At 40.8% G+C, this 26,779-nt stretch overlaps 1 protein-coding gene across 1 annotated transcript; it reads left to right on the top strand.

The window, feature by feature from the left end:
* Positions 1 to 4,126: 4,126 nt before the first annotated feature.
* On the top strand, positions 4,127 to 25,293 carry swt1 (SWT1 RNA endoribonuclease homolog). Its single transcript, XM_070909221.1, has 17 exons — positions 4,127 to 4,238; positions 4,690 to 4,762; positions 5,087 to 5,160; positions 5,255 to 6,326; positions 6,489 to 6,618; positions 6,985 to 7,086; positions 7,262 to 7,453; positions 8,421 to 8,514; positions 9,020 to 9,324; positions 9,579 to 9,730; positions 9,879 to 10,017; positions 12,771 to 12,910; positions 13,154 to 13,284; positions 13,636 to 13,782; positions 17,533 to 17,599; positions 17,725 to 17,792; positions 23,984 to 25,293. Exons 2-17 carry the CDS (start codon positions 4,694 to 4,696, stop codon positions 24,081 to 24,083), a joined length of 2,982 nt encoding a protein of 993 aa, XP_070765322.1. The 5' UTR covers positions 4,127 to 4,238; positions 4,690 to 4,693; the 3' UTR covers positions 24,084 to 25,293.
* Positions 25,294 to 26,779: the final 1,486 nt, after the last annotated feature.

Below are 26,779 nucleotides of genomic sequence, written 5' to 3'. Positions count from 1 at the left end.
TATAGTCTGAGAATGCTCTCCAAGGGTAATTATTAGAGCAGACTAATAAAAGAGCATTTATTAATGGGAAAGAGACCTGAAGAATGTGTTGAGGTAGGTGTCTGTCACAGAGCCAGTCAGTGTGTTAGTCACCACTTCTCGACAGAAACTGCAGAGCCAAGTGGGGCTTATTAGATCCAGGGCCAAGTCAAGTGTTTAGGACACATGGTTGAAAGCCCTTCTTGTTTATACGAAACTGTAACCCAGCAGAGGAGTCATCTCTATTGGCAATGAGATGTGGAGAGAATCACCTACGTTTTGATTTAGGGGAAATGGAGACGTATAAATATTTAGTAAGTACTGGCAGGACTGTTCTTGGCCCTGCAGTAGAAACCAGATTTTGCATTCTGTCCTCATATAGAAAGGACTGCATACTGTAGGTTCATATAATAGTCTGGACCAGTGGTTTTCAAATGTTTTGGCTTTTTAACCTCTAAAAATAAGATATCTAGTAACTGTAACTGTAACTAATTATCGGTAGTTCCAGTATGGTTTTTGATAGTTTTGTCTGTCAAATATTGGAAATAAAGCAAAAAATACCCGTTTTAACATCCCACAGGCCAGGGTTATGTATTTAGGTGGCTTGTTTTATTTGACCAACAGACCAACATCCAAAGATCCTGACATTTGAAAAACCTGAACCAGCAAATGTTTTAGCAAAAAAAAAAACGACTGCAACAATTCATCGATTATCAAAAAAGTTGCATATGATGCTGTTAATGGACTAACTGATAACTGACTAATTGTTGCAGCTTTAAAGATATTAGCTATTAATAGGTCCTTGTAACCCCTCATCAAGGGCAATTTTGTGCAACAGATAAGTTTCTTTTTATTCTTTCTTATCCCCTTAATTATCTTGTGGTCCCCTCAGATTTACCTTGGGATCTTTAGGATTTGGAATAGATTGGGAACCACTGTTCTAGACAGTAGAAAGTTAGATGTGCTGTGAAGCCACACCATGTGTATCAGTCACTGTGTTCAAAGTTGTGTGTGCACGTGCTCTCCTGACCTCAGAGGACCGAGGCAGTCCTTATATCAGAAAGCATAAAATCAATTCTTAACACACACACACACACACACACACACACACACACACACACCTCTCTCTATCTCACACACACACACACACAGATGCACACACAGTAGTTGCCCATTATCTAAATGGTCGAAAGAATATTTTCATAATTTCATAAAACACCCTGCTCAGGTTTCTGAATAAACCATTAGTGGAGCAAAGACCCTCCCCAACACATACTCAAACATCACACAGTTTGACACACACACCACACACACCACACACACACACGTAACAGAAGCATTCACCGTCTGTCCAAATCTGCTCGTTGATTAAAGCCAAATGTCTTTGCGTTGCATGGAAAGAGAGAGAGAGAGAGAGAGAGAGAGAGAAAGAGAGAGAGAAAGAGAGAGAGAGATATTGTGATAGAGATAGAAAGAAAGAAAGAAAGAAAGAAAGAAAGAGGGACAAACAGACACAGATGTCTGGCTGAAAAAATGTGCCAGAATCTCAGCTCTTAATCAGTCAGTAGAAATCAGCCAGAGGGTGACTGAACACCACACATTTCTTCTATTCTTTAAATCAGTTCTGTTCAGTCTTTAAATCTGATCTTAATCAAAGCTGCTACAACAAACCTCAATGACTAACTTGATTTGCACCGTGATTTTATACATTTACTTTGGACTCTTAACCCAAGTATTTCTAAAATCCTGGCTACCGCCCTGTACGCAAGCTTGTTTTGTCAAGTATGTGTGAATTGAGTTTTGTGTGGGGAGTGATAGGGTTGTGCTGTCTAGTCTTATTCACCAAGACTGACATGAGGACAGATTTCCATTTGTGTAATGGCTTTGTTTCTTTAATGTTCACAGAGAAGATTGAGTTCCATGATTCATGCTAATATGGGAAGCTATACTGCTACATGTAGCCCTCTGATGATGAAATCTAATGAACTGGTCTGTCTGACATCTGACTTCTGAAACTTCATCACAACATACAACATGAACACATTTCATCACAACTAAAGCCAGCGGAATTAACCGTCTCTATGAACTACAAAACACAAAGGCTGTTTCCACTTTTCACATGTAATCTTTATGTATTTAACATGTCACCGATCTAATCCAAGCCGTGTCATCTACTGAATCCCAATCCATCTAACTGTTTCTGTCACAATTCGTACATGTTGTTATGGTTCCTGTCCAAGATTATTGAGGTGGTCAGAGATTACTCCCTGCAGCTGGTACTACTCACAGCTCATCTGTTAGTCGTCTGATTTCTTTCACCTCCAAAGTCTTCCACAGAACTGTTTCTCAGTCCAGGGACCCAAATGTGGCTCATTGTGAATGTCAGCGTATGTCAAGAGAAAAGGAAGGCAAAGGAAGGCAGGGTGTTTCAGACTGGAGCTACAGTGTCACTATGTGGCATATAAACGCAATTGCAGTTTCAGTATTGCTTTCATAAAGACCATGCATAGATCAGCTGTTTCAGTTTACTTAAACTTGGCATTCTTCCCCTCCAAAAACTGCATGATTGACAATCATATATTGAGGGTCAGCTTTTGAAATACGGTGTAATCATTAGGTGAATGATGGCGGCTGTTTGCAATATTGTTTTGTCCACAGTCACATTTTCACTACCTCCATAATGATGCATGCGATCTCGTCACTTCATGCCAGTTTTAGTCTCAGGTGGACCAAAAGTCTTTAACTTGACGTCATGTTGGTGTGCAAAATGTATTTTCCTTCAGAGCACAGTACAACAGAATACATGACGGTGAGGATGTAAGGTAACATGACTAAAGGAACTGATATTAAATTGTAAATTCATGGGAGGTGAAGGCAGAGGTGGAAGAAGTACTCAGATCCTGTAGTAAAAAGTAAAGCAGTAGTAAAAAGTAAAGTAAAAGTAGCAATACCACAGTTTAGAAATATTCCGTTATAAGTAAAAGTCCTGCATTCAAATTTTTTACTTGAGTAAAAGTACAAATGTATTGGTATCAAAATTTACTTAAAGTACCAAAAGTAAAAGTAACTATCATTTTGTTATATTATTGGGTTACAATTAATGATGCATTAATTAATGTCACTTTAATGTTGCAGCTGGTAAAGGTGGGGCCAATTCTAACTACTTTCTATACTGAATCTGCTGAATTTTCCGTTTTACCTCAATCCATAATATGACATCATCATTTATTAGTTGACTATATTTTGCATTATTAATCTAACTCTGCAAAGTAGCTAGTAAACCAAGTTAACACATGAATGTAGTGGAGTAAAAAGTACAATATTTGCCTCTGACATTCAGTGGAGTAGAAGTATTAAGTAGCATAAAATGGCAATACTTCGTAAAGTAAAAGTAAAATTGTAGTTAAGTACAGTACTTGAGTAAGTACTTGGCACTTTCCACCTCTGTCAACAGGCAAGAATACAGTTCAACAACACTGTACAGTTCAGCTCCTGCGGCAGACTAGTTAATTGTTTGTTATTATTAATACCCAGACTCAATGTAATCTCTGTATTCTCCCTCATACATCTCTGGCATGCTGCCCCTCTGCTGAATGACTGCATGTCTGTCTTTTGTGTTGCAGGAAAAAGTCATGTACAAGCTTTGGTAGAATTTTCTGTGAGTGGAAAACTACTGACTAAACTTCTGCACAGCCTTCAAATATAGTGTAACCTTGGTGTAAAGACTGTTTCTTGGGAAAATTAGCAGATGCATTAGAGAGCTGGTTCTTCAGTGTGTGTTTGTATCTATCTGAGTGGGTTATCTTCCCATTATAGTGGGTTATCTTCCTCCATTATAAATGACTGCATTTGTCTTCTTCTTTAGAGGACTCACGTATCTGCATGTTGTGTGCGTATCTTCTCCTGCAGGACAACGAAGACCGGTTATTAAACCGCAAAAATAATATCCAAGCGCGTCAAGCCCCGCTCCCGTCCAATCTGTGGCGGTAATGTAGCAACTAGAGGAAGAAATAGTCGTAGAAGAAGAAGAGGCGGAAGCGCAGCGGATGTTTTGGAAAGCTGTTGGCATCAGTGTAGCTAACTTACTTGGCTGGGGATTACACATTTGATCCTGTAAAACGTAGTTTTCCTAGCGAACGTTTCAGTCAAGAAAGAAGACAATTAGCCTGCAGTGTTGCGGTTGTGTTGTTGTTTGTCATCACCTAGCGTTCGCTTCAACGGTAAACATTTAAATTTAAACTTGTGTCAGTACACAGTCCACCCGGTGTTAGCCCCAGTCTGTGTCTCGTGTAACAAACAGACAGAGGAAACTAAAGTCTAGAGACTGTGTCAACCACCATGAACTAACCGTAGTTAGTTAATATCTGGTGTGCTCTGTTGAATTAATCGACCTGTCACACGGCTGACACAAACTGCCACTAACCAGTTGCTGTGACACATCATGAAAATGCAGGTAGCTTAGTAGACGGGGCATTTAATCATTAATATTAAGTGATATTTCCATTTTATTTTCTTAGTCCCTCATTTCATTCTGTATTAGTTAGGCATGGCTAGCATACTTCACTGTCATATTCATGTCAAGGGCCTGAGTGTCTTGTTGAAGATCAAAATGCATTAAGACGTTGCATAGTCACCGAGGACCGTGTCTGTTCTTCAAAATCACATTCATAGGGAAATGTCTAAAAAGTCAAAAAAGAGAAGGCGCAAGAGGTTGTCGTCATCCTCAAGTGAAGAAGATGAGAAGGTGAGTAGGCAGTCAACAGTCTTTATTATTATTATTTGTTATTGATAGGGGCTGTTTGATATGGATAAAACCCTGTATTTCATACAATTATTTGGCATTTTTGCTTGAAAAATTACTAAAACCGATCAATCAATTTCCAAAATATTTGCTGATGAACTTTCTGTTATGATAATATTGAAGAATGAACTAATTGTTTCAGCTCTAGTCTCACTGTATGTATTTTGTCAAATCAGCCACGCCTAATTGTTTTTGTCATCAAGGGTTTACTCTGTACTCACAACAAGCTGTTCACAAGAGATTTCATGTTTTTTTTCATGTTTTCAGGTATGCAAGGAAGACAGTGTTACCAAACATTGCAAAAGTGACAAGAGAAAGCAAGATGTAAAGAGTCAGGAAAGGTTAGAAACAGTATACTTAACAACAAATTAATGTAACACTTAATTTGTGTTTTTTTAATGATATATGATTTTTCTTCTGTTCTCCTACATGTAGCTGCGCAGCAAAACAGGAAAAGTGTGCTTTTCCTACCGTTAAAGATGTCTCCCAAAGTACCCGTCAGATCAAAAAGCCTGACTACAGACTGGCAAAAACACAAGCAACAGACCAGAAACCTGTTAATAAGGAAGAAGAATGTACAAAAACAAAACGTCTCTCTGTGCCATTCCATGGGGGAAATTGCTCTAGTAAAGCAAAAAATGATATTTCAGGGAAAGTATATACTGTCAGTGGGAGTAAGACTGTGGAAAGGGGAGCATCAAAACCCCTGAACACCAGCAATGCAGGTACAGTTCCTCAGAGAACAGAGGAGACATCTAAATGCAGCTTAGATGAAAAGACTTCCCTGAGGAGACCATCCAAATTAAAAAAGCAGCTAATGAGTCCCAGTTTGGTTTCTGCTGAACAGAATGCACTGAAGAGTAAGTGCAGAGCTGAGGAGCCACAGAGGACTGGAAATGACAGCACCACCATCAGGATTAGGGAACCAAGCAAGACCGCCTCCATCTCCAAGGATTCTGCACGGCTTAAGAGAAGGGAGCTGGTGAAGGAGATGTGCCAACGGCATCAAGAAAATAAGTCTGAGGCCAAAAGGAGCCTGTATAAAGATGCAAAAACTCCCTCTACCTCTACCACAAAGCAGCTTTCCACTTCAGCCAAGCACACTACCTCAGTTAGTAGCTCAAATGTGATGAAGAATTTCACTTCAGTCCCAGGCAATATGACATCAGTGTCACATAAGACAGCCAAGTCATCATCTGCTCATCAACAAATATGGTCTCCTGCATCATCTCTCCCTGTTAAATTTAAGATACCAAGAAAGGATCAATTAAGGCCAGTAGATAGCACCGGTGAGAATAATAATGCTGTTTCAACAAACAGAAATCTCAAACATGGGAATATGCCTTCAAGCTCTGGGGCCTCAGTGAGCGACGCCAAGCAGGAAACTGTCAAACAGGCTCACAGCTGTTTGGATGTTACTCCTAGTTCTTCATCTCAAGGACAAGATAAGAGGTCAGGCCAACTCCCAGCTACGTTTGGCTCAGTCCCTGAGCCGTGGTATGACGAGGTAATAAAAAAACATCATTCATTTAACCCAAACAAGCCAGTCTTTGTTTTACATGTATTGCTTATCTTAACACAGAAATAATGATTTTGTCAGCTAGTATATTAAAAATGGCAGGGAGGATGTCTGTATTGTGTTTGTTTTAAAATATGTTTTTTTCTGTAGATGCAAGTGGTTGAAGAGCTTCATCTGGCCCGCTCTGACAAGAGACTGGAGGTGAACATAATGCAGAGCTACGGGGAACTCACCTGTATGGACATAGACTCTCCAGAAGAGGAAGCTGCAAACACACACTGTAAGTTTTAATGTTTTCCTGGGAGATGGTAAGTAGGAGGCATTTGATATTTTGTACACTCATCACAAGTGTAAAGTATAAACCTAGTCTCAAAGGACCACATCAGTTAAGTTCAAAATTGAATGCCTTGTAATGGCTTCACATTTAACCCCACAGAAGATAAGGAAAGGTAATTGTGCCATGCAAAACATGAGATCACACAACAAAGTAATCATAAAAATTGTATTTAATAACATTTATTTTCTGACCTGTGACCTTCACAGGCACTACACTGTGCTGGGTACGATTACCTTCATTTTATTCAGTTGTTAACTTTTGATAATCAACAACGAACAATTCACTATGCATGAACTTGTCTTTTTACAGGCAAACAACCCCCTCAGCAAGACCTAATCCTTGTTTTGGACACCAACATTCTCCTCAGTCACCTGGATTATGTGAAGAAGATCACATCTCACGGCCTTGGAGGTGTTTGAAAGGATTTTAACACTTGATGCTTCTTAATTTTAGATGTTATCCCACAAAAGTATAAAATCTTATTTCCACATTTTTGGGATTTACTTCTAGCCATGATGAAATGCACTTATGTTGTGAAATATGGAATCATCACTACTTGCTTTCTCCCCACTTCATGTTCTCTTAGCTCTGGGCTTCCCTGTAGTCCTGATCCCCTGGGTGGTGCTTCAGGAGCTGGATTCCCTAAAAAGGGGGAAAGGCCTGTCAGGCTCTGTGGCCCACCTGGCGATTCCTGCCATCTCGTACATTTACAACTCTTTGAAGAGCCGGGAACCTCACCTCTGGGGGCAATCTATGCAGCAGGCTGCTGAGAGCAGCAGTGAGTGCTGATTTAAGGAAAATATGGGAATTTTCAATGCATTGAAAGTAGTACTCATTTAGGACCCATGTCAGATTTCTACCGGGGACTGTTAACATGATGGCTGAGCCAGCTGATATAAATGTCACCCTTGGTTACTAAAGAGCACATACACAGATGAGTGCAAGCAAAACAACAGGGGGATTTTTTCTTCTATGGGTAAAAGCATCACTATAGATTAATCTATCTTTCACACCAACACTCCAGTCCATTTTTGGCTGTAAAAATGGCTGCCTAAATTATTATATTAGATACTTAAATACTTATATAGCGCTCTCATTCACACACGCACACACACCGATGGCGACGGAGCTGCCGTGCTAGGCGCTGGCCTGCCCATCAGGAGCAACTTGGGGTTCAGTATCTTGCCCAAGGACACTTCAGTGTGTAGACAATGATTAGTGGACGATACGCTCTGCCTCCTGAGCCACAGCCTCCAACACTAACATAAACACTAGGTGGCACTAACACTAAGCTGGTCCTCCAAAACTCATCATCATAGCATGCATGTGCATCTCAAGGGCAGGTTTCACCCATGCATAAGGTAACCCACTTCTCAGCTCTATACAATATTGATGTGACATGAATTCTTAAACAGTGGAATTAGGATCTCTTCAAAAAGACGAGTGATAAAGGAGATTTAGCAGAATATTGTTTGCTATTTCTAAGTATTTAGGAGCATGTAAGCATTTAGTGTATCTCTTGAAATAGACCTGAAGTCTCCATCTTGTGTTCTCTGAATCTTCCTCCTTGTCTTTAAAAGAGAAAAGACATGCTGTGTCGAACAGTGCTGTAACGCGCTTACCATGAGCTATCTGTGTCATGAATTAAACATGTCTCTTCATCCTTATATGGACTATCACGTTTCTCTCTGTCACTCTTGTCTTCCTCTCCCTTCCTCTTTCTCTTTGTACCTCCTTGTCCCCAGATGGGCTGAATGCTGAGAATAACGATGACAGAGTGCTGCAGTGCTGCCTGCAGTACCAGAGTCTGTACCCAGAGTGTGCTCTCATCCTGTGCACGTGAGTTCCCCCTCCCCCCCAGGGTATACTGCTGCTGCTGCAGAGTGTGTGTCCTCTGCAAATAATGCACATGCATGTGACTGTGAGTGGGTCCAGCCAGATAGTTCCAGTTGGGATGAGAGAAAGAGAGGGCCAGACAGAGTAATTGGGCAAGAATAGATGTGCTGAGCAGGGAATTCTGAGTTTAGTTCAGGGTTTTTTTCTTTGGTGTGGCCATAATGGAGTTTCACTTTCTTTTTCCTTTTGACCTATTTCTTTGACTGCCACTATTTCCAGATGCTGTTGAAATTGATAATTTTGCTAAATTCAAGGAGAAATGAGTGGGTAGACATTGGATTTGGATATGATGGTGTTGCTGTGCAGATTCTGGATACTGTTGCCACCAAACCTTCAGGCTGCTTGAAAATAGATGTGACTGAATTGTCTTCATGTTGTTTGTGTTATCATTGCCATATAGACTGATTAAAAACAAAAACAAACATGGCATCCCCTCTTTCCTCTCTAGTAATGATAAGAACCTATGCAGTAAGGGCCTCCTGAGTGGGTTGAAGGCCCTCAGCAAGAATGATTTGGAGGCAGAGGTTGGGAGATCCGGACATGGCGTTCATTCTCTGCAAAACATTAAGACTTTCCCGCTGCCTCACATCAGCCCTCAGGTCTCATCGTCAACGCTGAGCAGGAGCTACACACCAGTCCAGCCACATAGTCAAGAGAGAACAGGCCTCTTTGTAGGACTCATAGAGAAAGGTGAGCCAGGGATTAATGTGTTCTTCTTGCAAAACAGGAAATTACTTGGCATATTCCACCATGGTCTATTAGTTAACAGCACATAATGTTCATGCACTTTCCATGTCTGCCCATCCCTTCCAATTTTGCTGTTTTCTTTGCTTCACTTAGTCCATCTGTATGAAGGTGACATTTTGACAGTTTTAACAAGCAATACACACACACACACACACACACACACACACACACACACACACACACACACTCACAGTATACTCTTGTGTATAGCTGCTGCCCTGCAATATGTGTTTATACAATATGTGTGTAACTGATTACAGATAACAAGCAGCTGAGCAAAGGAGAGGATGGAGAGAAGACAAGATGGGACCTTGGCAGTTGTGTTTCTGAACTAGAGGACTGCCTGCGAGAGGTGCTGTCTGATGTGTTAGAGGTGGAGATGAAGGCCGCTTATGAAGATCTTTGGCTAGAGGTGAAATTGTGTTTTGGAATTAAATTTTATCTCTTGGACTATATTTTAATTACTGTTTTACTGGGCCAGATTGACTGTTATTTTGAACCTTGCAATATTATTTATTTTACATTTTGTCTATTTTCTGTTTGTTTTTTTCTGTTAACAGATAGTTTATCTAAAACCACCTTGGACTCTTCTAGATGTCCTGCAGTGTTTGAAAAAGCACTGGATTGCTGTTTTTGGGCACATTGTCCCACGGAGGAAGCTGCAAACTGTTTTAAATCTCATCAACTTCTTCAACTCAGGTATGGAGGTGGAGAGGGGGGAGTGCTATTATTTAATTCTATTTTACCACAGTAAGATTTCCAGTACACTCTTCAAGTTTTGAGTGTAACTAAGACTAGCGCAATCCTCAAGGTTAACTGAATAATTGACTATATATAAGAATAATGTCTAAATGTTTAACAACCGCTCCAAACAAACAGATAATGCTTAAAACATATAATAGTGGATCATCTGGTCAGGCAGATGTCTCCAAATGTAGGTTACTGTAAGCAGTTTTGTCTTTCTTGGCCATAGTCCAAACGCCTAAGCACCCAGTGTACAGTTGTATAATAACTTGTAACCAAAATAACATAGAAACTAAAAATTAAAATATAACTCAGTGAAGAAATGAGCAATTGATTCCACATTGTTCAGACAGCTTAATCAAGTAAGTTTAGAAATCAACTCCTCTTTTTAGCTGTGTTTCCATACGCTGTCATTTCTAATATGGCTTACATTGTGTGCAATACATCAACTCAAAGTTCTCAATGTGTCTGCCTCTTACATCGTTTTATTATGCCTCTCCACCGGCGATATCTGTGGCCAGAGGAATTATGCTTTCGGTGTTATCAGCCTTGAGGGAATTTCTTCAAATTTGGCACAACCGTCGACTTGGACTGATGCTGTAATAATGACAAAATTTCAGACAGATGTTTAATGGGATACAACAAAAATATTGATGACCTTTTTTACTCAAAAGGTCAAAGGTCAACTTCACTGTGACATCATGATGTCCTGGAAAAACGGCCATTATTCAACACCATAACTCATAACATATTTCATAGTTGGACGGACACTGAATAGATGACACTTTTGACTCAAAGGTCAAAGTGACCTCAAATTTAAGAATGAATTGGGCAATTCCAGATCCAGACACACACACATGTTGACTGGGACGACACAATGAGTAAAGAGACTGCAAACAACGTATTGGAGCGCGCGAGTAAGTGAGTGTGTGAGTAAGCTTCACCTGCAGCTCATAGAGAGGTTTCGCATCTAGAAATGTCAGGAGGAAACAAAAGCACCACATTTTGTGCAGCTACACTCTATAAGAATGGAATCATACATCATCAATATAATGATAACTTCCATTTAGCATATAGTCTGTTGCTGGGATTCGGGTTATCGAGTTGATAACGACATATACTGTGGATGAAAACATTTGATGCCAGTTCCATTGGAGCTGATTTTAATCTTCATTTGAATGTGAACAATAGATTTTGAAAAAAAACAAACAATAATAAACATGAGATACAGGAGCATAACAATTCTGTGGAAACGGCCAAGCTGAGCTCCCTGAGGTGTCTAAATACAAAGATATTCTTTGTTCCACTGTAACAGTTTTTAGACTATAAGCTGAGCATTTTCTTGACTTTCTTCTTGCGTGGACAGCGGTGTTGAGGTACTGAGTCATCCCCCAGATAAAGCGCTTACTCCACTGGGGTATGACGTTGTCTGCCCTGCACTGCGCTAGAACCCTACAGAACTACACAAAGAATCAGGTCATCTGCTAAAACGGGACACTCAAATGTGTGTCAGAAAGATGCTGAGTCGCCCACTGCAGCACTTCTTGCTTTGGATCTCATCGCTGGATCTAATTACATTATGCTTACAATGCTGAGTGTGTGTGTGTGCGTCTCAGCCTCTCATTCAATCTCTCCGTCCACCTGTGTGGGGGTGGCTGCACAATGCTTTTTAATCCGTCCCAGAGTGTTTGCTAAAACAACAGAGTTTTGCCCTTGCCCTGTGTATCCTTGGTGCACTAGCATGATTTTGGATTTCTTGGTACCACGCAGCCTGGCTCTGTGCCAAGACTGTGAGAGTAGTGCAAGGAGGAGGAGGAAGAGGAGGAGGAGGAGGGATAGACTGTATGTGAGGCTAAGAACAAATCTAGGAGTGGAAAAGTACTGCATGCGATGTTCTGCTCTCCCGTGTGCAGGCTGTGAGTGTGTGTGTGTGTGTGTGTGTAGCTGTACTTGTGAGGACACACCTTGTACAGCCTCTTAAAAAGTGACAAAAGCTGAGTTTTAGGGCAGCATTTGCTGAAAGGTAAGTTTGGTCAGGGCTAAAGAAAAGTGTCGTCTGTCATAGACACAGCCTGATACCCACTGCAGGTCCAAGTGATTGGTCAATACATCATGTAACAAGAATACTGGGCTTCCATAGGAATGCTCACCCAACTTTTGGCACATTTTACTGAGTATTGACAACTAATTAGGTCACAGCGAGGGTAAGGGTTATGGATAGGTATGTGTTTGCTATGGTTAAGGTTACTGTAATGCACCAGGGAATTAATTTAAGTCCTTACAATGTCCTTTCCAGTATTCAGTGTATAATGCAACATGTTGAAGTGCTGTACACCTGAATTCATGAGTACATGGATGTGTCACTGTAATATGTGTGTTTTGTGTACAGGTTTTTGCAAGTCTCAAAACAGAGTTGAACAAAAGACGTACACACACACACACACACACACAAGCTGAGCTGACATGTTTTTGGCCACAGTGTCTTGCCGCCTGGCTGTTTAGTTTTCCATCTTTGTATTCACAACAGTCCTTCTCACAAGGTTACACACACAAAACATCCTCTCATGAAAAAGGTGGCTGCTGTTCAAGCAGCACCTCTTACCTTTTGCCTCGTTGAACCAAAAGAACTGGTGTGGTATGTATACATCCAAGTGCGTCTTCCTGGACACATCTGATGGCTCATATATATCTCTCATGTGTTTGCTCAGGTAAAACAGTGGACTGTAGCGCTACCTTAGCAGCCCTCCAAGAAGCTAAGGAACTTGTGAAAACGTTTGGGAGAAGTTCAAGCCGTGTTCCCAGTGCCATCCCCATGATGGACAACATATTCTATAAGCTACAACCACAGGTCAGCTGGGAGCAAATTGGAACTATAAGTGTCCTTGTTGCAATCGGCGCTCAAATTTATTCCAAAATACACAAAGATATCGTTATAGCCGTTTCTGTTGTGTGTACATTGTGTCTATATCCAGATAGCACTTTGAAGAAGTCTGTTCTCTTTTAGATTTGATAGAGCTGATAATGAGTAATATTCAGAATGATATTTTTATATTTGTATAATTGGTAAATCTGTGTGTGTGTGTGTGTGTAGGGGGAATCTCCTGCCTGTGATGTTGTCATGAATGATGACGATGAAGACAAACAACCCACGTCTGCTCAGGTCTCTCATCAGGACGTGTGGGCCCTGTTTGAGAACATCTGGTCTAATGTGTGTCAAATAAGGTGGGTGTAACGGGGACTTGATTGATGCAGTGCTGGGATGATTATACTGCAGAGAACAGCTGAGGACGATGCGTTTTTACAGATTTTCGCAAAAGACAATGCCTTGATGTTTTGGAGGAGCAAAGCACTTTGTTTTCACCTGGACTTTATGTCACCTTACATTCAAAAGTTGTTGTTTCCTGCTGCACGAAGACACCGTTCTGTACAGTGAATGAGGTCTCTTGCACCGAGCGAAGTTCGGATGATGCTTCTCCTGATAGAAAGTGGAGAGGAAAATTGTTTGTTTATTTTGATACTTATTTTTTCCATTCCACTGACCCGCTAAGGTCATTTTTTTCTGTCATGTTTCAGCTTGGAAGTGTTCAAAGCTCTGGGCTTTGACCCTCACACTATGCAGAGCGCCCAGCCAGTGGGAGGTCCTCCGCCACCACAGGACGCCTGGGTCTATTTGCACAAACTGTCCTCCATGGTCTCACAGCTGCTCCAAGCCTTCAGCAGGTATCTCAGCCAACTCATATCACTGCTGTCAGTCTAAACATAGCGCCAGACATTCTGTCTGTTTGCCACATTTCCCTCTGTAGAAGTTTTATATTCAGTCTACTCACTCTGGTCACCTGTGTTGAAGAGGCTATACTCAGTCTAGCCCCACAAAGAATTATCACCCTACTCTGCAGTTCTCCGGCGACTTTTAGCTCATTGTTTTAGTTTTCCGGCCGGCAATTTTACTGTTTTGTTTCACTCTTATCTGTCTCATAGTGTCGTTTGTGACTGCAAAGGGCAGCTGTTTTCAGCAAAAGCTCTACAAACCGACTGCACACTACATGCCCATCAAAGTTAGTGACGCAGCTGGTGAACATAGTGGAGCAATTAGCAGCTAAAGAAGCAGACATTTCCCTCAGGAGTTGGTGGAGACCAAAAACAGAGCAAAAAGGAGAGCGAATATTTGACTTGGATAGAAACACGATTCTAAGTGGATGATAATGTTGCTGGATGTATAAATAGTCACCTGTTTGCTATCAAGTTATCGCCCTATCAACTTAAAAGGTGATATGTTAGTGTTGTGTTCACAGCTTGTTTCTGCTGCCCCCAAGTGTCCAAAAAAATCAGCTGTTGCAGGTTTAAAGCTTGTAAACAGCTCCTATACCTCATATACAAAACCTAAACTTGATTGCCGTAGTGAAAACTGTCCATATGCAAAATGTGTTACAGACTTAATCCTTGGTGGGCCGTGCATAGCAGTCTTAATATGTTTTAAGAGCCTGGGCCCTTAAGCATGAGAATAAATGGTCTAGAAAGAAGTTTCTGAGCAGGTGGCACCTCTGAATGGTTCTCCTGTAACACCCTCCATAACTATTCTGTCAGTCTCTACTCGTCATCCCCACATGTCCATCTTCACTAAACCTTCTGACTTAAGCTCTTTTCGTGCCTTCATAGATCTGCCTTACCTTTGTCTCGACAGCCAGTCCCTCTAAGAAGCCCCTTTGAACTGTCCTTCACCTGTCCTTCACCAGCCCGCTCCTTCCTGTGTCCTTCCTGTGTCATGTGTGTGCTGTATGCTCTCATAGCTCTCAGGCCCTATTTGGCATATAGTGTTGGTCAGGCTGTAATCTGCTTGACCTTGTAGCTTTGTCTTATCACCTTTCCCATGATGCAACGGAGCTCTCCACTGTAGCACTGTTTCGGTTCTCACCGTGTCTTCGAGAAGAAAAATGCTAACAGTTATCCCTGGGACGTCTTCACCTCCTGTAGGCTTTGCCAGTGTATACTTGGGCCTGCAGTGGCATCTAAAAATATTTGTACTTGCTTACATTTCACACAGATTTGAAGATATCATCCAGCAGTCACAATGGTAATCACAAGGTGGCAAGAGGCTGCGTTGTTCTTTGGTTGAGTGTAATGAGGAATTTCCACCACACAGAACTGATGTTACTGCAAGATATCAGTGGAGCTCTAAATGGGTTTTGTGCTCTTCTATCTTCTTTGATGATATCACCATGTTTCTCAAGCTGACATCAGCTGCCTGCAGTCAGTTAGTCAGTCAGTCAGTCAGTCAGTCAGTCAGTCAGTCAGTCAGTCAGTTTTTTTCCCGGTAAGTTGGTGATGATTCGCGTTGCTGTCACGGCAGGTGCAAGAAAACATCCCACAATTCATCAGCATCATCATTAATATAATATGAATACTTTAGGAAGATGGCTAGACGTTATTGATGTGGTTACTCAGTGTTATTTTTCACTCTCTTTTGCTCTCTCTCTTACACACACACACACACACACACACATATATACATATGTATCCCCACATCACACAAACACAAGGTCCAGTCAGAGTCAGTACATTATTCATTGCCTGGATGGGATTCACTTTGACATTTGGGTCTCTTTGAGGTTCAGGAAACAGTAAACTCCTGACACCCAAAGGGCAAAGCGTCTATTGATCCCTCTGTTTCATCCAGGTCTGAACTCTGAACTCCTACTCTCTTGGTCTACAGAACCAGTATACTGCAGAAGACCTCTCCTTTGATTGTGACAAGCTCCTGAAAATAACCTTTAAGTTGTGTGAACAACAGTGAAGTAAATGTAATCAGTCTGTCTTTAATCAGGACAGATTCAGTCAGAGAGATGTCAGCTCACCACTCATCCTTCCATCCAGATCTTACCTGCCACATATTGCAGTTAAATGGTTGTGCCTCCAGTTTTTTCATGCTGTGGTTTGGAATTGATCATAATAGTCCTGATTCTATGTGTCCCGGCTTGCATTATTTCCTGTGTTACGTGTCTGCTGTGCTTTGTTTGTTACCTCTCAGTCGGCCCCTCTGTAACATGTTGCTTCATACAGGAAACGGCTCATAGCACCAAACCTGTACAACCAATTAAAAATGTTAGACAATAATGCTTTTACCTACAAGACAAGGCTGTTTTTAGAGAAGGAAAGAAAAATGATGCTTAAGCCGTGCAGTGTTTTCTCTGCTCAGTGGCTATAAAGCTGACAAGAGGCACTAAGCACTAAATGTGTCCCAAGTGCACTTTATTACCACTTCAACTCACGAGGCCTCTATTGCTCCCCTGTTTATCGTTGATGACTAGAATGGTGCTACTTCGTTGCCAGATGTTTTTGTCATATCTGGAAGGTGTATGTTTTGATCTGATGGCATGTACTTACTATGTGTGTCAGGCGATGTTTATCTGTCATTTCCTGTTGACGATGTCATGTTACAGACAGTACACCTGTAGCTCCTTAAGTAGGTCTGTGTGTGATGTTAATCAGTCTGAAGAGGAGCAGTGTCCTTAAAATGTCACTCAGTCATTTATAATGTTTTTTGGGGGGGTTTTTGCATGTAGAGCTTTAAGTGTGCAGACTTTATTGTTCTGACACTGATATCTTAAGCACACTCAGGACCTAAATCTGGTGAAGGTGCATGCAGAGTTTCATCATTCATAAATAATAGATCAGATCATAAATAATGGTTATAAACAGCAACAGTCATAATGCTTACACATGCACACAATATAAACATGGCAGTTGTGTAAATTGAATGTTTTAGAATAAGCTTTTTAATACAATGCTACATTAGTCCTTAACTGCAGGAATCTTGCTTCGCTGTGTATACTTAATGTGTGTGCGTCCTAGCACTTATCTATGCACATGTGTGTGTATCGGGCTGCTCAAGTGCAGTTGCCTAGGAGACAGCCAGACTCATTTTCACGTGTTTGAGCAGAGCTATGACTCACTCCATACAGGCTATCTCTCTCTGTCTCCGTCTCCCTGATTTTTCTCATTCTTTGGACACTAGATATGGATAATTTAGGTCTCTCCTCAAATGACCATTTTATATTCCTGCTTTACCGTCATTACTTGCTCTCTTTTTGTCTGTTACTTTGTTTTTTTCCCTAGGCCTTCAGGGTAGCCCTCTATAATGAAGTTATTGACCGTGGTGTGTGCTGGTGTGCGTGCATTTCGGTTGGGTGCATGGTGCATGGATGGATGAATAGATATAGAAAGCATTGATGTGCTGTGTATTCATTTTGTCTGCAGCTCTCAATGTGTTCTGATTAAAGATTCTAAAAGATTGCATGTAAACTAAAAATTACGTAATTCCGCATTATGATTGTCATGAAAGAAATGGTTGAATCTGAAAGAAGGGAATTCTTATTGCGCTCTTTTTTAAAAAAAAAATGCTGTTCCCATGGGGAAAACAAAGGGTTATTTAGTTCAGATTCACTGAGTAAAAAGTGTTTTTGTTCATTCCAGTGTCTTGTCCTCAGCCCCTGGTTTAGAGGAAGTCCAGACCCTGCTCAGCGTCATCCACTCTAATAAGGTTGGTGCCACTTCACAGTTATTGGTATGAAATTAGATGGCTGCCATTAATTAAAGTCACGTAACCTTTTTTCCGTCGCAGTGGTCTGTTCATCTTTAGCTCAGCTCACATGCATTGTGTTTCAGATTGTTAATGTGGACTCCAGATTGACCGCCAAAGACCTTCTTGATTGTTTCTCACAACAAGACTACAGGTAGGACACACACACACACACATAATAATGATAATTGCATATGTATATTGTTGATACAGAGTATGTCTCTTGTATCTCCGATGGATTTCACGACTCAATGAACACAGTCGCTACAGCTGGAATCTCTTATCTTAATTATTATGTATGACAGTAGTTAAGTACGTTTTAACATCCAGGACAAGCTCAGAATAACTTTTAGTCACTTTCCTCTGGAGGTTAAGCGCATTAAAACGAGTGAAATAGATCAAGCAGCGCCTTGATTTGACATGTACCCGCTCAGTTTGATGCATGCATCTAGCACTGACTTTCTTCTGACCAAACATCGCAGTCAAACATTCTCAAGTTCTCCGAATTCTTGCACTCTTTGTTGCAGCATGCCCAGGCAGGTATGTGTGTTGTGTTTCCAGCGTCATGCCCATTACTCTGTCACAATAGCCCCCCCCCCTCACAGATATCCCCAGCAGAGCGCTCACAATAACGGTGGCCATGTCAACAATTGTGACACTCGTTGTTAACGTATTTCTTTGAAGGAATGCTGAATAGATCTTTGTACTTATAATAATCTACCGCACACCACATTAATCACCAGGCTGGCATATCACGGGACTGGGATGTCCGCATGCAGTTGCCTGGTTCACAAATTGGTTGTTTTGTCAGCTGCTGAAACATAATCACACACACATTGTCTTGAAGGGTCAGGATTTGTCTATTGCATGGACAAGAATGTCATGCTGGTCCTGCACTAAGATTTCTTTTTTCAAATGGCAGTGTGAACTGGAGATAAATGTTTAGTAACCAGGTGACTTAATTTGAACTAGTGAGATTAGACAGTACGTGGACTCCCATAAACTCTCATAAAGTAAAGGAAGTGTTGACTTAGTAAATTTAGCCGGGATCACAGATTATGTGTCACTTCTTCAGGCTTTTGTCGATGTCATCAATCTTAAACTGCTTATTTTAACCTGTGGCTATATAAGTATCTTTAAGGAGGTGGCATTTGTACGCAGCTGGAGAAGAAGAAGAGCTGCCTGAAGGGCTGAATTTAGAACTACAAAGTAACCTCTACCCTTTCTCTCATTCGCTCATGTAACGCAGGTTTTACATTTACAGCTTCTCTAAGATTATCTTGCCCGTCTTAAGACTAAATATTAACACACACAAGTACACAGTTATCCTACTTACTTATCCTGCTTATTCTTGGCTGCTTTCTTCTGCTCGTCACTCGTAATATGACATGGTTTAACATAAACTGTACGCTACTTTTGCTGAAGCTACAACTGATGTTTTCTGGATTTGTTAACAGCAGTGTCACTGACACTGACTGACATTGTGTGCTAACATACTACATGTTATTTATTTAAACGTTAGAGATAATTTAATTGAAATGCTATTAAACTGTTATAATTAGACTTTATAACATTTGTAGTGCTGACGTGATTCATTGATTATTGGTTAGTCGATCAACAGAACATCAATCACCAACCGTTTTGATGATCAGCTAACCATTTATCAAGAAAAAGCATAAAACAAATGCTCATTCCAGCTTCTCAAATGTAAGGATTTGTCGTTGTTCTGTGTTTTACGTCATTGTAATTGACATAAAAATTGGATATCTTTGGGTTTGGGACTCTTGTTTCGTCGTCACACCATTTTATGACATTTTATAGACTTAGCAAATAAGTGGTTTATCAAAACAAATTGACAGATAATAAGAATAATAGTTAGTTACAGCTCTAAATATCTGCTTACATAGCATCCATGTGTAAACAGCTACATTTTATACCCTCAGTCCCCAAAATATCAGCAACAGAATGAACACATATAGGGACGAACCGAACCACCAATCCCGCATCATTATGTGGTTCGGAAGCTACAGTGCTGCTGCATTTATGACTGCAGGTTGAACCCAGCAGCTGCCATGGAAACAAGCCACGGTTCTATGTATTCAACAGATTATTTATTTTCCAGCTATTATGCGTCCTCTCTTAATGTCGCCACCTGACTGTCAGGCCGCTGTTTCTGATGATTTCATAATCCCATATAAGACACTGACTCTCACTAATCATAGAACTGATGTTATAGCTCTTTTAGTCATTTATTCTTTTATAAATCACTTGAAATCAATCATCTTGATTTAGCACTGTGGTTGTTTTTATCATAGCCAGCAAGTATGATCAGCGGATAATTAAAATGAATAATTTACGAATTTTACATGATGAAAGCAAAGGTTTACTTAGTATTAAAGACAACATCTGCTGTGTCACTTCGTGGAAGAGCTTTGCAAGCATTTAGCAGTCGCGTCACTCCAGCTTTTGTTACGAAAGGTCACCACTGACAGATATAGTTAAGCTGACTGTGTTGTGATTGTAAATATTTTATTTGTTACATTCACCGTGAAGCGGTGTCGGCCTTTACTTAGCGAGTGCATTATCCGCGGTGTTAAATATTTGATTTCTGTGCTCAGTGCTGTGGTATGATGTCATGAGTTATGTAAGGCCTTGGGGAGGCCCCTTTCCAGGAGCATGTTCGGTCATTGATGGGCAGCTTCAGGACAAGGACTTCAACAGAAGATAAGGAGGAGATTTTAGAAATGTCAGATTTAAAAAAATGGTTCTGTAACAAACACCTGCTGGCTTTATAGTAAAAACACATTTAAAAAGTAAGCACTATAACATTTCCAATGTGAGATCGGAGATTTTAAAAACCCACTGGCGTAGAAGCGCTAGTTATTCAACAGTAGACTTCTTAATCAGAGTCTATGACTGAACTGTCTGTCTTGACACACTTTTCACATTTCTATGCATGTTTCTTGCAGTTTTTAGCGGTGAACTTGCTGTTGCATTTGGAAGGATGTCTGCATACAGAAGGAGAGCTGTAATGTGTTTAGTGGGAAGGATATATGTAAATGGTTTGCAACACATTTTTTTCTCGGGAAAGACATGCATGCACTTGTGTGTTTACATAATCCCTTTTCTGAATGCCCCCTCGATTTGACGTTTTTTTTTAAGAGAGTGGGAGGGAATGGAACAAAACAAATTTCTTTCTGTTTCTTATCCCAGTTTGCATTCTGCTAGACTACATTCAGGTCCAAGAATTATTTGAATATATTTAGCCTTGCATCTCTTTCTACCTGCTTGTGATGTTTTCTGTATACGCGTGGTGCTCCCAATTGTCCGTGATTTTCCTGGTGTTGTTTGGAAGCGAGTTATTTGTGTGTTGGAGTTTGCGACACCTGGGTTCTTTTCACCCGTGGGTGTGTCGTCAGGGTGGATGCCTGATGGCTTTTAATACGACAGAGCTTAGCTGCCGCTTATCACAGCTGATAGGTGAGAACAAATGCCTCAGTTGTAAGATATCGCCTCTCTTACATTGCATGTGTGTGAATCCAAGCTCACGTGGTAGCATCAGTGTTTAACTTGCGTATCATTTCTTACATTAGTCATTGACTCTGACACGCAACCTTAAACTCCAGCTCCTTATCTCCATAGCGGTTTTACATCATAATATTTGCACATTAACTTCATGTAACTAAAGAAGACAGAATGACCCGGGGGAACAACATAGTGCTGTTTCATAAAACTAACCACCCTGTAGGGAGCAGCACATTTGAATTGAAGAAAGGCTTTAGTTTATTTTCGGTTCTTTTTATCCAGAAGCTGCACTGATGAGGAACTGCTTCGTGTTTGATAAGACAGATCATTCACTCTCACTTGTTTCTCACCAAGTCAATCAAAACAAATGAAAAAGGAATTGATGCCATGATAAAAACAGAGGGGGAGACATATAGCAGCCTTTCTTTCACCCTCCATTATTATATATTATAATATTATTATTATATTCCATAATATTACTGAAGTATAATACTATTTCATCATTTACTAATTGGACTGCACCAAATGCCCCTTGCAAGTCTTTGTACGTCAAACATTTTATAAGCAAACCCAGTGCCACCTTGTTATCACCAACTGGCACTCCTTCATAAGCGTTTCTGTAAGACTGAGCCACATTTTTAAGGTCAGTGTTTTTGCTTTCAAATGAGCATCAAATGGAAAAACAGACTGAGCCTTAGTTTTATGTAAATCATATTATCAAAGTGTGCGATAAGATTTCAACACGAGAGCCATGGCAGCATAATTGGTGTACAGCGGATAAAGGGAAAACACTGTTAATGTTAACTTGTGCTTAGTGGCAGTTTGTTTACATCCAGTTTGATGAAAATAAAAGTATAAAGAGAAAAACAACAACAACAAAAATACAACCAATGTTTCCGGATAGCCAATTAATAATCTTCAGTAAAAGGTGATCCTTCTGCACATTTTTGCCTGTTAATGACCAGTAGTTTGTGGAGAGTCGGTCACCATGGAGATGATCCATGTGTCCATAGCAGCATGTTGGTTAGGTAGGAGAGTGAATCCAATCGGAGGCTTTCTGTTAATCATAACATGACCGGCTTGAGGAGAACAGCAATCATGTCATCTCAATGTATCATGTGGCTCTATGCTCAATTCAGTGCAAATGTCTCCTGGGGATATCCATTAATTACCTGTCAAACACACACAGGCAGTTATGTAACACACAGGAGCGGCACAGTCCTCCTTCTTTGTGTATACATTGTGGATGTGGGTCAGTGACTCTGCGCGTCACTAACTTTGCGTGTCTGCGCTCAGAGATTCTTCATGCAAGAGCTTGATGCTGTTAGACGTGACCGGTGTGTCACAGTAATGAGTCCATTAGTTGTCAATGTAAACACATTTACAGGGGGCCTTTCACACAGTCCCTCTGTCCGTGGAGCATGCTGGAATGCAGAACCAGATCATTTGTGACAGAGCAACACATTCTGGCAGTACCCTAAACCCAGCAAGAGTGAATAGTCGCTAACACGACCTGCGATCTCCACGTTACGTAAACACACAGCTGCACTATTGGATGAAGAAGGGGAAGTAGATGGATGGATGTAGGGTGAAAACAGGGGGCGTCAACAGCAGCATTCGGCTCTTTCTTTCCTCTTTCTCTCCTCCAGCAGTTACGTAATGCTCCAATGGAAACAAAGCAGAGGAGGAAACAAACAAGCAACAAGCTCCCTCAGTGTCTCTGCTGCTAAGCAGCCGTTGCCAAGACTGCAGCAGCCAATTTGAGTATGTGTTTGTGCTCACGGTGACGACTGGTCGTGTGTTTTGTTTGTGCATTTGTAACTGCATGGATATATGTGGTGCTGTAACCAGAAAAATGTAATTCAACTAGAGAGAAGTGTGCGTAAATAGCTGCCATTGAGACCCAGGGCCTCTGGAAGCTGCAGCACACACAGAGGCTCTTTTGTCTGTCGTGGACATTCTGTGCTGAACATGATCAGCACATAGAAGGTTCTCTCATCAAGATGTCCGTGTAGAGTCATCCGGGTTCAACCAGATCGTACAATGTCAAGCTGGACAATTGTCTACTGGACACTTTATTGTAACGTTTAAAATGTTTTGCTGCTTATACGAATGGATTCCTCTGGTATTCCTCAACCAACAGGCTTTGGCCTTTGTCAAAACCCCAAATAAATCACTTCATCAATAAAGTAAAACATGCACGTTATGAAACCATATCTCTGTACTGGAGAATTTGTGCCATACGCAACATTTCTGTGGCAAAGTTTAGCCCGCCTGCAAGACTGCATAAAAGGAGTATTGACTCCTGTGACATGCAGCAAGAAATGTACATTGGTGAAACCAAATAATAGCTCCATAAATTCATGACAACATAGAAGAGCAAACACATCAAGTCAGGGTTCAGAAGTAATAAGAAACACAGCTTTCAGGACAAAAATCCTACACAGAGAGGATAATGACTAAATAAGCAACAATCGTAACAATAGTTATTATTAAGAGTTTAACTCGGCTAATCTGCACACAATCAGGATTGTGTGGGTAACTTGTGCAAACAGTCCCACAATTGTCAGCAGATTTACATTCAAATTGATTCAGATGGGGGTGTGAAAGCATGTGACATCACCTTTTTCCACCCATTTTAAATCTAGAAAGAACACAGCAAATGGCACAGATATATACATTTCTCATGTAAAGTAACCAAAACTGTTCCAGCTTTAGCAGAAATATGTGTTCATGTAGGACCCGGTCGCCTATAGTAACAAGATGATTGAGAAAACGTCCGTCCTCATATCTTATTTATCTCTTTACTTGTGTTCACAGGGAGAAGCTGAGAGTTGGAGGGAACCAGTTAATGGAGCTGAAAGAGGCCCTGGATTGTTGTGTTGGGACCACGGGGCAACACATCTCCACACAGTCCTGATTGGACCAGAATCAGGGAGTCTGCACATCAGCCAAACAGATGCACTGAATAAACTGATATCCTTTACTTGAAGTTGAAAGAACGTCTGCCCACACTTTGTGTCTGGTGACTGAACCTGTTTACCTTTTAAACTCCCATTTATAGACATGTTTGTTGTGACAGACACATTGTTGTTCTGTCTCCCTGAATACATGGATGTCTATGGATGTTCTCCATCATTCTGAAGTTGAATACATTTGTTAAACAGACCTTGTATTTTTTGTATTAGTTAAATCACAGCACTGGTTTTCATTATTATTATTTAACACGTCATATCTGCTTTTGAAACACAGTTACATAGTGTGCAAACGTAGAATTTGGGAAATTTAATAAGTGATATTTTTGGACCTTATGAATGTGTAATGTGCAATAATGTCTGAAGTCCTAGGTACCCCCCCCTGGCCATTGTGAGAACTGACAGCTTTTTTTTTTAATGACTATACTTAACTATATTTTAATGTGTGTTTTTCAACCTACACCCTATTAAACAGTTGTTTCTCATTATTATCACAGACAGCTTCAGTTTAAAACAGCTTACAGTGGCTTCTCACTCTTTTTACCCTTTGGTTTTTGTACAAGTTAGAGTACAATAAACAAGATATGACATGTTAATCAATGAGCATTAGAGGTGCCGGTAGACAGAGCTTGTTACCTTTGGACAGAGCCAGGCTAACTGTTTCCCCCTGTTTCCAGTCGTTGTGCTAAGCTGAATGTCTTCATATTTAGCTTACAGACATGATAAATTCACTGTGTACTTCCTGTTTAACCGAATGAAATACTCACAAACCAAAACTAACTGCAAATGTAGGGAATGAAACAGCATTAAAACCTGATAGACAGTATGGTTTGACACCCCCCCCCCCTTTTTTTAATCAGATGAACATGTGGACATGCCTGACTCTCCGTTGAGCTTCTTGTTTTCAAAGCATGGTTTTTGCCCACAGGTTGTGCAGTTGGACTCGTCCCACGTGTCCCAGTGAGAGGCTGTGACTGGTTTTTGAAAACCAAAGCTATTGCTGAGGTTGCAATGTGGACGATGATAAATGATAAGGAACAACATTTTAATAGTCTAGTTTAAAACTAGAAGAAAAAAAAACATTTTCAGCATGTGTAGTTTTGGTTGATTTTTAAGTAAACTTGTAAATAATTTGAGAAATAAATATATTTTATGTGAAAGAGTTAAATATTTACAACAACGAATTAAAGGTTTTGAAGCATTGTCTTGTTGGAGACTTCTTTTTATTTTCTGCATCCTTTGCTTCCATTGAACTTTGAGAAGAAGGGCTTTAGCCTCAGTGATCATGTCCAACTTCTTTCCTTGTGGTATTTCCAGCAGTTTGTAGCAGAGGCTCTCCTGTGTGCTACAGTACGAGTGCTGCAATTGATTGAGTGTGAGCGCATGTGGCTAAATGTGTGAGTGTGTGTATGGTGACTAAAGGGATTAGAGGGCAGGTGACACCAGCAGACGGGCTGAGATTACACCTGCTGCTGCTGCTGCACACACACACAGGCTAAAGCATCAGACGTCACACAGGAGCAGGTGGGGAAGGACAGTTAACGAGGGCCAATGGAGATCTGAAGTCAGTGAACTTCCCGTCTCATTAAATCGTTGCAGAGTTGAACGCTACGCAGGCGCAGAAGTTATTGAACATTTTGTTCAGTTGTCATGTTGGACTCATTGATTTTTTTTGTTCCAGCTGTACCTCCTGCGTTTTTGACTGTCCTAGAAAAACCCACTTAATCATTAATAAAAGTGTGCAGTGAATTTCCAATTTTTTTACTTCATTTCTAAATTTAAACCATTTTCATGCCAGAGCAGTTTGTGCTCTGGCAGGAACTGTGTAACTTAAAAGCTCACCTTGACCCAAAGTGACCCTTTCTGTCTTCAGATACGGTATAATCACGCACCTGGCTCATGTGAAACAGCCTTTATCCTGGATTGGTGATGTGATGGAAATTTCCCTTAATTTCCACAAAGGAACCACCAGTTTTATCTCCTCTTTCATTTTTGTTTTTCAGAATTCTTTTGTCTAAATTTGGTTTTCTGTGGAGATCCTGTGGTTTGACCCAAAGTGACTCCATTTTTACAGTAAATGATGCTTTTTTTAATTCAATGCTTCTTTGGTTCCGTCTCTGTCCTTCAAGGGTTGTACAAATCCAAAGTGAAAAGGAAACTTGTTCCGAATGAAGGGTGACTGGACATCAGCATACATAGATGTGGCAAAAAACTAAGGACAGACTCATCAGTGTCTCAGTATTTAGTCCCTGCTTCCTGTAGCGCGTGGCCCACATGATGCCTTTTCTTGCTGTGAATGTCAGGTGTGTCAGCAGAGATTAACAGAGGCTAGCTTGTGAATGAGCGTAGGGTAGGGGAGGGATTTAACAAACTCGTGACTGGCAGTCAGTGATGTCTGAGGTCATGCAGATGCAGCCTGCTCAGCTGGTCCCCTTTCAGCGCTCCCAGAGTGACTGTCGTCGTTCCTTCCTGCTGAGGTCTGTTAGCCAGCTTAGTATAATCTCCCCTAAAAGACACTTAAGAGGAGCAGGAGAAAAAAAGCTGGCTTAGTGTGGTAGTCCCTGAGGAAAATGGTGGCAATGAAAGCTTAGACAGCAGTGACCGGGACAGTAATTACTCAACGGAAAGAGCAGGAAGAAGG

This window comes from Enoplosus armatus, chromosome 7, assembly GCF_043641665.1.
Source record: "Enoplosus armatus isolate fEnoArm2 chromosome 7, fEnoArm2.hap1, whole genome shotgun sequence".
NCBI lineage: Eukaryota > Metazoa > Chordata > Actinopteri > Centrarchiformes > Enoplosidae > Enoplosus > Enoplosus armatus.
The sequence above is the reverse complement of the archived record's forward strand: the minus strand, read 5'-3'. Positions and strand labels throughout refer to the sequence as shown.